Source organism: Entelurus aequoreus, linkage group LG01 (genome assembly GCF_033978785.1).
Source record: "Entelurus aequoreus isolate RoL-2023_Sb linkage group LG01, RoL_Eaeq_v1.1, whole genome shotgun sequence".
Lineage (NCBI taxonomy): Eukaryota > Metazoa > Chordata > Actinopteri > Syngnathiformes > Syngnathidae > Entelurus > Entelurus aequoreus.
In genome coordinates, this window is record NC_084731.1 from 9,633,340 (window position 1) to 9,648,195 (window position 14,856).

A 14,856-nucleotide genomic window follows, 5' to 3' on the forward strand; every position below is an offset into this window, starting at 1 on the left:
TGCCTCGGCTCAAAAAAGGTTGAAAAACACTGATATACACTACCGTTCAAAAGTTTGGGGTCACCCAAACAATTTTGTGGAATAGCCTTCATTTCTAAGAACAAGAATAAACTGTCGAGTTTCACATGAAAGTTCTCTTTTTCTGGCCATTTTGAGCGTTTAATTGACCCCCACAAATGTGATGCTCCAGAAACTCAATCTGCTCAAAGGAAGGTCAGTTTTGTAGCTTCTGTAACGAGCTAAACTGTTTTCAGATGTGTGAACATGATTGCACAAGGGTTTTCTAATCATCAATTAGCCTTCTGAGCCAATGAGCAAACACATTGTACCATTAGAACACTGGAGTGATAGTTGCTGGAAATGGGCCTCTATACACCTATGTAGATATTGCACCAAAAAGCAGACATTTGCAGCTAGAATAGTCATTTACCACATTAGCAATGTATAGAGTGTATTTCTTTAAAGTTAAGACTAGTTTAAAGTTATCTTCATTGAAAAATAAGGACATTTCAATGTGACCCCAAACTTTTGAACGGTAGTGTAGGATCTTGTTATTCATAGATGATCTGCCTCTTCCTTGATCTGATAAGTCCCTGTTTTGCTGGACATCTTCAAACGTGCAAGGATTCCAACACTCTGATTGGTCCATACAGGTGTGTCACCTGGGAGGTATCCAGCACCTGGTAGATTTGCTGGACAACAAGGCCGGGGAGGTGCAAAAGAGCGCCTGCGGGGCCTTAAGGAATCTTGTGTATGGAAAAGCCACAGACAACAACAAAGTGGCGCTGAGGAACTGTGGTGGTGTTCCTGCGCTGCTGCGCCTCCTCAGAAAGACAACAGACAATGAAGTCCGTGAGCTGGTGACTGGTATGTCTCACACACTTAGGGTAGGGGGTCCAATTCGGATTTGTTTGGTCCAATCCGATCTTTTTATGTAGTCTTTGACACTACAAATAAAATGCGATGTCTAATGTGAATGTAAACCGACCCGCATGCAGACATGACATCACACGTGCTGCAGAGTATATGAGAGTCCAGTCCATAGTGGATCTAACATAATAGTGTGAGTCCAGTCCATAGTGGATCTAACATAATAGTGTGAGAGTCCAGTCCATAGTGGATCTAACATAATAGTGTGAGAGTCCAGTCCATAGTGGATCTAACATAATAGTGTGAGAGTCCAGTCCATAGTGGATCTAACATAATATTGTGAGAGTCCAGTCCATAGTGGATCTAACATAATAGTGTGAGAGTCCAGTCCATAGTGGATCTAACATAATAGTGTGAGAGTCCAGTCCATAGTGGATCTAACATAATAGTGTGAGAGTCCAGTCCATAGTGGATCTAACATAATAGTGTGAGAGTCCAGTCCATAGTGGATTTAACATAATAGTGTGAGAGTCCAGTCCATAGTGGATTTAACATAATATTGTGAGAGTCCAGTCCATAGTGGATCTAACATAATAGTGTGAGAGTCCAGTCCATAGTGGATCTAACATAATAGTGAGAGTCCAGTCCATAGTGGATCTAACATAATAGTGAGAGTCCAGTCCGTAGTGGATCTAACATAATAGTGAGAGTCCAGTCCATAGTGGAGCTAACATAATAGTGAGAGTCCAGTCCATAGTGGATCTAACATAATAGTGTGAGAGTCCAGTCCATAGTGGGGCCAGCAGGAGACCATCCCAAGCAGAGACAGGTCAGCAGCACAGAGATGTCCCCAACCAATGCACAGTGAGTGGTCCACCCCGGGTCCCGACTCTGGACAGCCAGCACTTCATCCGTGGCCACCGAACCTGTGCCTCCCCTCCACGAAGGAGAGGGGGGTAGAGCAGAAAAGAAAAGGCAGATCAACTGGTCTAAAAGGGGGGTCTATTTAAAGGCTAGAGTATAAAAAAAGAGTTTTAAGATGGGACTACTGAGGTAGCATCTCTAACTGTTACTGCTAGAACATTCCATAGTACTGGAGCCCCAATAGAAAACGCTCTATAGCCCGCAGACTTTTGTTGGGGCTCTGAATCACTAATTAGCCGGAGTTCTTTGGAAGGCAGATTTCTTGCCGGGACATATGGTACAATACAATCAGCAAGATAGGCTGGAGCTAAACCGTGTAGTATTTTATACGTAAGTAGTAAAACCTTAAAGTCACATCTTAAGTGCACAGGAAGCCAGTGCAGGTGAGCCAGTATAGGTATATGTATATATGTATATAAAGGTATATACAGTATAGTTATATATATATATATATGTATATAAAGGTATATACAGTATAGGTATATGTATATATACAGTATAGGTATATATATATATATGTATATAAAGGTATATACAGTATAGGTATATGTATATATGTATATAAAGGTATATACAGTATAGGTATATATATATATATATATGTATACAAAGGTATATACAGTATAGGCGTAATATGATCAAACTTTCTTGTTCTTGTCAAAAGTCTAGCAGCCGCATTTTGTACCAACTGTAATCTTTTAATGCTACACATAGGGAGACCCACAATGAATACGTTACAGTAATCGACACAGACGTTGTCTTTTAAAGGATGTTCAACACCTGATTGGGTGTCCAAGGTCCAAAGTGGCAGTGCAGGAATGTTTGTCAGCTGTTCAGTGGGAGGTGAGAGTGGCAGTGGCTCAAACACTCAGCGGGCTGTGTTGAAACAGCGTGCTGGCACGGTGGCGGAGACAGATGCTCAGACAATGTGCTGGAGGAACAGGCTGCCACGGATGGCTCTGCAGCGATACAGCACATACTGTTTGATACCGGGAGACACCAGATGGCTGCGACTCTTCAAATGATTCTCAACACTATTTCGAGACGCAGAAAACATTCCGGAATAAAGGACAAAGTCGTCTACATTATACTTGAGTGTATATTCAGCAACACCTAATGAGAGCCGACACAAGAGCTTTATGCAACATCAAGTGGGCTTTTTATCTTGAGGGGGGAATATTGTAATGATCTCTCAGTCAAAATGCAATACATTATGTCACTACACACTAGAGTAGGGGTGTCAAAGTCATTTTAGCCCAGCATGGAGGAAAAAATTAAAGTACCAATGATAGTCACACACACACTAGGTGTGGTTAAAATACCCTCTGCATTTGCCCCATCACCCTTGATCACCCCCTGGGAGGTGAGGGGAGCAGTGAGCAGCAGCGGTGGCCACGCCCGGGAATCATGTTTGGTGATTTAACCCCCAATTCCAACCCTTGATGCCGAGTGCCAAGCAGGGAGGTAGCGGCTCCCATTTTTATAGTCTTTGGTATGACTCGGCCGGGGTTTGAACTCACGACCTACCCATCTCAGGGCAGACACTCTAACCCAGGGGTGTCAAACGTACGGCCCGCGGGCCGGATCAGGCCCACAAACAGGTTTTATCCGGCCCGCGGGATGAGTTTGCGAAATTTTGGAATGAAAGAAACTGCTCTTCTAAATGTGTCCACTAGATGTCGCAATAGCAATTCTTTGTATCATTTTAGATGATGCTACATATGTAAAAAAAAAACAAAAAAAACACATGATCTTAGTGCACCAGTTGAGAAAAATGAGCAAACTACATAAATAACATCCTGTAATTTGATTTTGATATTTTTTTATCTTAATAGATTGAAAATTACACCTATGAGTTGACTGATGAACATTATCCCATCATTTATTCAGAAAGTATAAGTAACGACAAATAAAGATAGAATACTATTAACTGCAACATGTATGTGTAAAAAAACCCATCAACATTATGATTTGTTCATTTTCAGAATGTGCTTGTTCTATTTTTAAACAAAAAAAAAAATCTGAAGTTGTCTTTATTTTTAAGTTATCGTGCCGTGATTTTACCAGTCCGGCCCACCTGGGAGTAAATTTTTCTCCATGCGGCCCCCGATCTAAAATGAGTTTGACACCCCTGCTCTAACCACTAGGCCACAGGCGGGCCGGACTAATAAAGTCATGGCATTAAAACTAAAAAAATAAAGACAACTTCAGATTGCTTTCTTTGTCTTACTTTGGCCAAAAAAGTAGAACAAACACATTTTGAAAATAGTACAATAAAAATATAGAAAAAAATACCGGCAGTGGTAAAGTTTAGATCCATGAAGGAAAGAAGAAATGAATGAATGTTTATAACTGAATACATGTACACTACCGTTCAAAAGTTTGGGGTCACCCAAACAATTTTGTGTTTGAGCCTTCATTTCTAAGAACAAGAATAGACTGTCGAGTTTCAGATGAAAGTTCTCTTTTTCCGGCCATTTTGAGCGTTTAATTGACCCCACAAATGTGATGCTCCAGAAACTCAATCTGCTCAAAGGAAGGTCAGTTTTGTAGCTTCTGTAACGAGCTAAAGTGTTTTCAGATGTGTGAACATGATTGCACAAGGGTTTTCTAATCATCAATTAGCCTTCTGAGCCAATGAGCAAACACATTGTACCATTAGAACACTGGAGTGATAGTTGCTGGAAATGGGCCTCTATACACCTATGTAGATATTGCACCAAAAACCAGCCATTGGCAGCTAGAATAGTCATTTACCACATTAGCAATGTATAGAGTGTATTTCTTTAAAGTTAAGACTAGTTTAAAGTTATCTTCATTGAAAAGTACAGTGCTTTTCCTTAAAAAATAAGGACATTTCAATGTGACCCCAAACTTTTGAACGGTAGCATAAAAATGTGTTTTCTTTTGTATTATTTTTTTTAAATTAACCTCTTAAGGCCCGAGCTGTTTGTTTACATGCTTTTTTTTATTTCTCTTTGCTATTTGGGCTTATTGGACCCTAATTAGAATAAAAACTAAGAATCATCTTTTGATATGATGTACTTTAGTCCATAAGTACACATTTTTACTAGGGATGTCCGATAATGGCTTTTTGCCGATATCCGATATTCCGATATTGTCCAACTCTTTAATTACCGATACCGATATCAACCGATACCGATATCAACCGATATATGCAGTCGTGGAATTAACACATTATTATGCCTAATTTGGACAACCAGGTATGGTGAAGATAAGGTACTTTTTAAAAAATAAAATAAAATAAGATAAATTAAAAACATTTTCTTGAATAAAAAAGAAAGTAAAACAATATAAAAACAGTTACATAGAAACTAGTAATTAATGAAAATGAGTAAAATTAACTGTTAAAGGTTAGTACTATTAGTGGACCAGCAGCACGCACAATCATGTGTGCTTATGGACTGTATCCCTTGCAGACTGTATTGATATATATTGATATATAATGTAGGAACCAGAATATTGATAACATAAAGAAATGGGGGGAGGGAGGTTTTTTGGGTTGGTGCACTAATTGTAAGTGTATATTGTGTTTTTTATGTTGATTTAATAAAAAAAAACACAAAAAAAACGATACAGATAATAAAAAATACGATACCGATAATTTCCGATATTACATTTTAACGCATTTATCGGACATCCCTAATTTTTACACTTTTTTTTCCCAAATTACATTGTATGTTATACTCTTCTGACACCACCAGATGGCAGTGTAAGTGTCCACATAAGCGGCCATAAGACCCCGATTAAGTAGCGTACACCATTTTGGAAATAAGAGCTAAAAGGTGCTGTCCACGCATGTGGCCACTACGCCTTTAGAGGAGTAACGTTTATGACAACCTTTTTTAAAATAAAGAATAGTGAACAACAGGCTGAATAAGTGTACGTTATATGAGGCATAAATAACCACCTGAGAACGTGCCTGGTATGTTAACGTAACATATTATGGTAAGAGTCATTCAAATAACTATAACATATAGAACATGCTATACGTTTACCAAACAATCTGTCACTCCTAATCGCTAAATCCCATGAAATCTTATACTTCTAGTCTCTTACGTGAATGAGCTATATAATATTATTTGATATTTGACGGTAATGCGTTAATAATTTCACACATAAGTCGCTCCAAACTATGAAAAAAAACTGTGACTTATAGTCCTGAAAAATACGGTAGCTGTTTTTACCGTGGTATCTCTAATTGGTGTACATTCATTATTTCTCCTCTGTACCCACAGGCGTCCTGTGGAACCTGTCCTCCTGCGATGCAGTGAAGATGACCATCATACGTGACGCCATGGCCACACTGACCAACACAGTGGTCATCCCCCACTCAGGGTGGAGCAGCCTGTCACACCGTGATGAACACAAGGTCAAGTTCCAGTCCTCCCTGCTGCTGCGAAACACTACCGGCTGTCTCAGGTGAGACACGCACCTGTCTGTCACCACCTTGCACAATCACCTGCTGGAGACAAAATGATGACTTCATTGTTTAGTAGCCAAGAACGGATGAATTGATTCGGATGGAGCAGGGAACCTGTACTACAGTAAAGGGTAAATTAAGGCCCAAGGGCTGCATGCGGCCCGTTAAGATTTTCAATCTGGCCCGTTGGACATTCCCAAATAAGTTTTTTAGATGTTTAAGATGGAAAGTGTAGCTGCCATTATGATGTGCACTCATGTTTTCTAATGACTAAGTCTTCAACTATACAAAGTATTTCAATGCTTGGAATCTGCACTTTTGTATGATATACTAGTTACTATGGTCATCTAATTAACCTCAACCATGTCCACATCGACCCCCCTGATGGAAACAGGGGTCGCCGGAGTACTCCTCCTCCTTCCCAGGTCCACAACCAGCTCCTTGGTCTTGGTCACATTGAGCTGGAAGTGGTTCTTTCCACACCATGTGACAAAGTCCTCCACCAGTGCCCTGTATTCCTCATCATCACCATCCTCAATACACCCCACTATCGCAGAGTCATCAGGAAACTTCTGAAGGTGGCAGGACTCTGAGTGATAGTGGAAATCGGTGGTATACGTGGTAAGAGGAAGGGGGAGAGGACTGTGCCCTGCGGGGCCCCGGTGTTGCTGACCAGCCTGTCAGACACACAGTCCTGCAGTCGCACGTACTGTGGTCTGTCAGTCAGGTAATCAACAACCCAGGACACCAAAGGGGGCCTCCACCTGCATCGTCTCCCAACTTCACACCCAGTAGTCCAGGCCGTATGGTATTGAAAGCAGTGGAGAAGTCAAAAAACATGACCCTCACACTGCTCGCAGGCTTGTCTAGGTGGGTGTGGGCTCGGTTCAGCAGGTAGATGACTGCGTCCTCCACTCCCAGTCGGGGCTGGTAGGCGAATTGGAGTGGATCCGGGTGGGGCTTGATTGTAGGGCGGAGTTGTTCCAGAACCAACCTCTCCATGGTCTTCATGATATGGGGGGTTAGAGCCACCGGCCTGTAGTCCTTCGACGTGCTGGGTCGCGTGCACTTGGGGATGGGGACCACGCATGAGGTTTTCCACAGTGGGGGGACTTTCTGCAGCCTAAGGCTCATGTTGACGATGTGCTGGAGCGCACCACACAGCTGTGGGGCGCAGGCTTTGAGCACCATGGGGCTCACACCGCCAGGACCCGTGGCCTTGCCTGTTTGTAGCTTATTTAGCTGTGCATTCACCTGTTCTGCAGACAGACACACTGGGGGGGGGGGTCTCAGGTGGTTGGGGGTCATCAAGTGTGAGGTGTTAAGTGGGGGGAGGTACTCATTGGAGTTGGGGGGCTGTGAGGAGGGGGAGGGGGGGATGGATTGGTTCGCTGAAGTTGTCAGGGGGCCGGCTGGCATGTCTCGGGGGGGGCAGGAGCTTGTCGGAGCCACTGTGTCAAACCTGTTAAAGAACTGGTTTAGTTCATTGGCCCTCTCTTTGTCTCCGTCCACCCCCCTACCCCCCGACGGTTTGAGGCCGGTGATGGTCTGCATACCTCGCCAAACGGCCTTCATGTTGTTGTCCTTCAGCTTCCCTTCCAGCTTCCTTCTGTAGTTCTTCTTGGCCTCCCTGAGTTTGGTCTTCAGCAGCCCTTGAACTCTTTTCACCTCCTCCCCGTTACCAGCATTGAATGCCCTCTTCTTCTCATTCAGTAGGGCTTTGATGTCCTTGGTCACCCACGGCTTGTTGTTTGGGTAGCAGGTGACCGTCCTTGATGGGACATTTGAGTCCACACAGAAGTTGATATAGTCTGTGATGCACTCTGTGAGCCCGTCAATGTCCTCTCCACGAGCACATGCCAGTCAGTTACCTCAAGACAGCCCTGTAGTGTCTCCTGGACCCCTTCTGACCAGCTTCTCGCTGTTTTGTTGGTCACAGGCTGTCTTTTGACCAGACACACATAACAGGGGTTGAGGTAAACAAGGTTGTGGTCTGACCGGCCCAGCTCTGGTAGTGGTATGGGGCTATACGCATCCTTGATGTTTGCGTACAGCAGTAGAAAATCGCTATACAAGTATAACCCATTTACCATTTGGCGCTGGACAATATGCATTAAAACAATCCACTCACATAGTTGTGGACAAAGTGTATTCCGTAAAAATCCAATGTGTGTTTGTGTGTGTGTCAGGAACCTGAGCTCCGCTGGGGAGGAGGCGAGGAGTCAGCTGCGCTGCTGTGAGGGTCTGGTGGACTCGCTGCTTCACATCCTTAAAGCCTGCATGAACACCTCCGACTACGACAGCAAGGTGCTGCAAATGCACATGTATTTACTCAATTAGGCTGACCATATTCTGAAACCCCAAAAAGAGGACACGTATATGCGTGCCAAGGCCGGGACTAGGTGAACATTTGCCAATGATACTCCAACTTGCTTTAGAAATAATATATTTATTTAAATAAAGCATTTTTTCTCCTTTATTGACAGCAGTTTTGGCGCTAGGAATTTTCAAAATGGGGTTCCCGGGACCCCATCAAGTCATAAAAATGGGGTCCCACAGTACATTTTTAAGGTCCCACTTTTTTGTAAGCGTTTTGAAAACAAATGATAAACCTATGCATTATCCTGTTATATCTCACATTCTATATTGTGCTTTGGAAAAAGGTTGTCATAAACGTTAATTCATTAAAAAAACTAATAAAAAAAGAAAATATGTAAATGTATTCAGTTATAAACATTCATTCACTTTCTTCTTTCCTTCATGGATCTAAACTTTACCACTTAATAAGTTTTAAGTGTATTTATTTCAGTATAAAAGTGTAAAAAGTGTTTTGCTCGGGTATACATACATTTTATGTTTAACGCTTAAATCTCTGGAGTCTACATCAACTTCAGATCTATCCCTCATTTCAACATGTTTGACTTTTTTTTATGTTGTTTTTTTGTTTGTTTTCCGCCCTTTTTTGTCAAACAAAACTGTTTTTTTATGGCAAACACACAAAATATGCACCAAAATCTTCCACCAAAAATATTTTACAAAGTGGAATATTTGATGTCCTTGGATAGGTCAATAATTCATAATAACATTGATTTTGATTCAATATTATGTTTTGAGCAATGACAGTTTGAAAGGAAAAAAAACAGCTTTGTTTTATTAGTCAACATTGCAACTTTTTCTAAATTACACTACCGTTCAAAAGTTTGGTATCACCCAATTTTGTGGAATACCGTATTTCCTTGAATAGCCGCCGGGGCGCTAATTAATTTAAAACCTCCTGTCACTCCGGCGCTTACCAGAAGCCTGCGGGATGGGCAAGCATGCGCTAATTATTTTAAAACCTCTTCTCACTCCGGCGCTTACCTTATCATGAAAAGCACATTTAATTAAAAAAAACGTTATTATGGTCTTACCTTTATGTATAAATGAAGTCCATGTGCAGCTCCTTTTGAAGAAAAGCATGGATAACTTGTTTATAGAAGTCTTCCTTATCTTTTTTTCAGTTTTAAAAGTCTCTCTGTCTCGATGGAGATCTTCCTTTTAAGTATTACCTCCTGCTTCGATTGAAAGTCCAGTTTAGAAAACTGTTTTATTTTAGATATGTAATCCACCATGGTAAAAATGCAAGCAAACAATGGCTGCGCACTCTTGTCTTCTTCTGCAGCACCGGTCTTCTGCAGTACCAGCAGTCGCAAGAAGAATCACTAGCGCCCTCTACCACCAGGAGGCGGAAGTCATTTAATGACTCATATTTGACCCGGCGGAAGTGCCAAGCATGCGCTAATTATTTTGCGAAACGAGTTTGACCCGGCTGTAATTTGAGGCATGCGAATACCATATTCCCGGCGCCAGTTCAAGGAAATACGGTAGCCTTCATTTCTAAAAACAAGAATAGACTGTCGAGTTTCAGATGAAAGTTCTCTTTTTCTGGCCATTTTGAGCGTTTAATTGACCCCACAAATGTGATGCTCCAGAAACTCAATTTGCTCAAAGGAAGGTCAGTTTTGTAGCTTCTGTAACGAGCTCAACTGTTTTCAGATGTGTGAACATGATTGCACAAGGGTTTTCTAATCATCAATTAGCCTTCTGAGCCAATGAGCAAACACATTGTACCATTAGAACACTGGAGTGATAGTTGCTGGAAATGGGCCTCTATACACCTATGTAGATATTGCACCAAAAACCAGACATTTGTAGCTAGAATAGTCATTTACCACATTAGCAATGTATAGAGTGTATTTCTTTCAAGTTAAGACTAGTTTAAAGTTATCTTCATTGAAAATAAGGACATTTCAATGTGACCCCAAACTTTTGAACGGTAGTGTACATTTAACCTTTAAGCTTTTTTATTTCACTTTTGTTAATGATTTTGTTTATTTTAACAGTATTTTTAGAATGTGAACTCCCTCGCTTTCTCTGTCTCCGCCCCTCCCTCACGAATGCTGCTACTGCGTGCGCACACCTTCACAATTTGTTTTGTTTTCAACCCCTTCTTAACCCTGAACGTACATTGAAAATACACGCAACCCTAACTCCAAATGGCGGACATTTGAGGCGTTTAAGAAACTCCGCCCGGACAGCGCCGCAAAAGAGGACGTATGGTCAGTCTAACTCAGGGGTCACCAACGCGGTGCCCGCGGGCACCAGGTAGCCCGTAGGACCAGATGAGTAGCCCGCTGGCCTGTTCTAAAAATAGCTCAAATAGCAGCACTTACCAGTGAGCTGCCTCTATTTTTTAAATTTGATTTATGTACTAGCAAGCTGGTCTCACTTTGCCCGACATTTTTAATTCTAAGAGAGACAAAACTCAAATAGAATTTGAAAATCCAAGAAAATATTTTAAAGACTTGGTCTTCACTTGTTTAAATAAATTCATTAATTTTTTTACTTTGCTTCTTATAACTTTCAGAAAGACAATTTTAGAGAAAAAATACAACCTTAAAAATGATTTTAGGATTTTTAAACACATATACCTTTTTACCTTTTAAATTCCTTCCTCTTCTTTCCTGACAATTTAAATCAATGTTCAAGTACATTTACTTTTTTATTGTAAAGAATAATAAATACATTTTAATTTAATTCTTCATTTTAGCTTCTGTTTTTTCGATGAAGAATATTTGTGAAATATTTCTTCAAACTTATTATGATTAAAATTAAAAAAAAATATTCTGGCAAATCTAGAAAATCTGTAGAATCAAATTTAAATCTTATTTCAAAGTCTTTTGAATTTCTTTTAAAATTTTGTTTTGGAAAATCTAGAAGAAATAATGATTTGTCTTTGTTAGAAATATAGCTTGGTCCAATTTGTTATATATTCTATTTAAAACATGTCATCAAGATTCTAAAATTAATCTTAATCAGGAAAAATTACTAATGATGTTCCATAAATTATTTTTTAAAGATTTTCTCTTCTTTTTTTCGGTTGAATTTTGAATTTTAAAGAGTCGAAATTGAAGATAAACTATGTTTCAAAATGTAATTGTCATTTTTTTTTTGTTTTCTCCTCTTTTAAACCATTCAATTAAGTGTAAATATCATTAATTATAATATATAATATTATAATAACATCAAGTTACAGGTAAATTGAGCAAATTGGCTATTTCTGGCAATTTATTTAAGTGTGTATCAAACTGGTAGCCCTTCGCATTAATCAGTACCCAAGAAGTAGCTCTTGCTTTCAAAAAGGTTGGTGACCCCTGGTCTAACTCAATGCAAATGTCAAAATGTGTACAAAGCCCTAAAAATACAATTAAACGTGAAAAGAAAAAATGCAAAAAAAGAAACTAGTACAATTAATACTAATTACAGCTTTGATTATTGCCAAGTTGTTCTTTAAATATGTTTAACTTATGCATATCTACGTCGGATTGGTTTAGAAAATTAAACATATAGCATTCGCATGCTATTGAGATCGCTGATTTAGAGCTACGTCATGAAAACATTCTGCTTCATTCAACCCTCCTCAGATTGTGGAGAACAGTGTGTGTGCACTGAGGAACCTCTCCTACCGGCTGGAGGTGGAAATGCCTTCCTCTCGTCTCCTTGGCAACCAGGAGCTGGACACTCTCCTGGGATTCTCCTCCCCGGCCAAGGAGCTGGACTACATCTGCTGGGGCAAGAGGAGGCGTGGGAGGAAGAGGAGCAGCTGGCAAGATGAAAAAGTAAATAGAGAAGTAAAACAGTCAGATGTTGCTAACGTTTAACTTCCATAGCTTCAATCCCTTTTCAAGAGACAGCAAGCTGTGTCTCATTTTGTGTGCATGTGTGCTGTGCAGTGGGACGGCATGGGGCCCATCCCGGGGTTTTCCCAGCCTCTGAGGGGTGCCGAGCTGCTGTGGCACCCGATGGTGGTGAAGCCATACCTCAACTTGCTCGCTGAGAGCTCCAACTCCGCCACGCTAGAAGGGGCCGCCGGATCGCTGCAGAACTTGTCTGCTGGAAACTGGAAGGTGTCCTGAAATGAGAAGATGCATATAGACCAGGCCTGGGCAATTATTTTGACTCGGGCGGGTGGTGGGGTGTTAAATTTTGAGAAAAAAATGTGTCTGGGGGCCGGTATATCTGATTTTTAGGAACACTAATACAAAACCTCACAATAATGTCTGATTGAATGCTAAAAAACAAAATGTAATTTTGCATTTTTTTACTGAATGAAACACCCAGAATGTACATGAAAATTAAGAAGGTTACAATATTAACTATGAGGGATAAAACACTGAATATTGACAACATACACTACCGTTCAAAAGTTTGGGGTCACATTGAAATGTCCTTATTTTTGAAAGAAAAGCACTGTACTTTTCAATGAAGATAACTTTAAACTAGTCTTAACTTTAAAGAAATACACTCTATACATTGCTAATGTGGTAAATGACTATTCTAGCTGCAAATGTCTGCTTTTTGGTGCAATATCTACATAGGTGTATAGAGGCCCATTTCCAGCAACTATCACTCCAGTGTTCTAATGGTACAATGTGTTTGCTCATTGGCTCAGAAGGCTAATTGATGATTAGAAAACCCTTGTGCAATCATGTTCACACATCTGAAAACAGTTTAGCTCGTTACAGAAGCTACAAAACTGACCTTCCTTTGAGCAGATTGAGTTTCTGGAGCATCACATTTGTGGGGGTCAATTAAACGCTCAAAATGGCCAGAAAAAGAGAACTTTCATCTGAAACTCGACAGTCTATTCTTGTTCTTAGAAATGAAGGCTATTCCACAAAATTGTTTGGGTGACCCCAAACTTTTGAACGGTAGTGTATGTACGTCACACCCCCTTTCGATCAACATATTTTACAATCAAGCGAAACACAACAAACAGTGAAATATGAACATGAAGGGTAAAAAAAAACCCACCTATAATCTGATACATCACTAAGCTTTAGAATTTTGTTGTAAAAATCTCCTTCTGTTCTGGAAACACCCACACTGCTTGGTGCCTCGTCTGAGCTGCTGTGACGTAAATTACCATAGTAACTAATTAGATGACCATAGTAACTAATTAGATGACCATTGTAACTAATTACATGACCATAGTAACTAGTACATCATGCAAAAGTGCAGATTCCAACCATTGAAATACTTTGTTTTAGGGATGTCCGATAATGGCTTTTTGCCGATATCCGATATTGTCCAACTCTTTAATTACAGATACCGATATCAACCGATACCGATACTGATATATACAGTCGTGGAATTAACACATTATTATGCCTAATTTGGACAACCAGGTATGGTGAAGATAAGGTCCTTTTTTTTTTTTTAAATTAATAAAATAAAATAAGATAAATAAATTAAAAACATTTTCTTGAATAAAAAAGAAAGTAAAACAATATAAAATCAGTTACATAGAAACTAGTAATTAATGAAAATGAGTCAAATTAACTGTTAAAGGTTAGTACAATTAGTGGACCAGCAGCACGCACAATCATGTGTGCTTACGGACTGTATCCCTTGCAGACTGTATTGATATATATTGATATATAATGTAGGAAGCAGAATATTAATAACAGAAAGAAACAACCCTTTTGTGTGAATGAGTGTAAATGGGGGAGGGAGGTTTTTTGGGTTGGTGCACTAATTGTATGTGTATCTTGTGTTTTTTATGTGGATTTAATAAAAATAAAAAATAAAAAAAACGATACCGGTAATAAAAAAAACAATACCGATAATTTCCGATATTACATTTTAAAGCATTTATCGGCCGATAATATCGGACATCTCTACTTTGTTTAGTTGAAGACTTACGCTCATTAGAAAACATGACTGCACATCATAATGGCAGCTACACTTTCCATCTTAAACATCTAAAAAAAAAATGTTGGGAATGTCAGGTGGGCCAGATTGAATCTTAACGGGCCTTACTTTTCCCAGGTCTGGTGTAGAGTGTTAGTTCTGGTGAAGAATTCCCACCAAAAAAAAGTTAAAGTTAAAGTACCAATGATTGTCACAAACACTATGTGTGGCAAAATGTTATTCTGCATTTGACCCATCACCCTTGATCACCCCCTGGGAGGTGAGAGGAGCAGTGAGCAGCAGCGGTGGCCACGCCCGGGAATCATTTTTGGTGATTTAACCCCCAATTCCAACCCTTGATGCTGAGTGCCAAGCAGGGAGGTAAT

General features: G+C 40.1%; 1 protein-coding gene across 1 annotated transcript in view; it reads left to right on the top strand.

Moving 5' to 3' along the window:
- The window catches only part of LOC133648030 (plakophilin-4-like), a 75,296-nt gene that overhangs the window by 42,821 nt on the left and 17,619 nt on the right, over positions 1-14,856 (top strand). Inside the window, exons 11-15 of the mRNA XM_062043801.1 lie at positions 654-867; positions 6,054-6,237; positions 8,428-8,545; positions 12,202-12,396; positions 12,511-12,684. Of these exons, the coding sequence (XP_061899785.1) occupies positions 654-867; positions 6,054-6,237; positions 8,428-8,545; positions 12,202-12,396; positions 12,511-12,684 (885 nt within the window). The remainder of the gene's footprint in view (positions 1-653; positions 868-6,053; positions 6,238-8,427; positions 8,546-12,201; positions 12,397-12,510; positions 12,685-14,856) is intronic.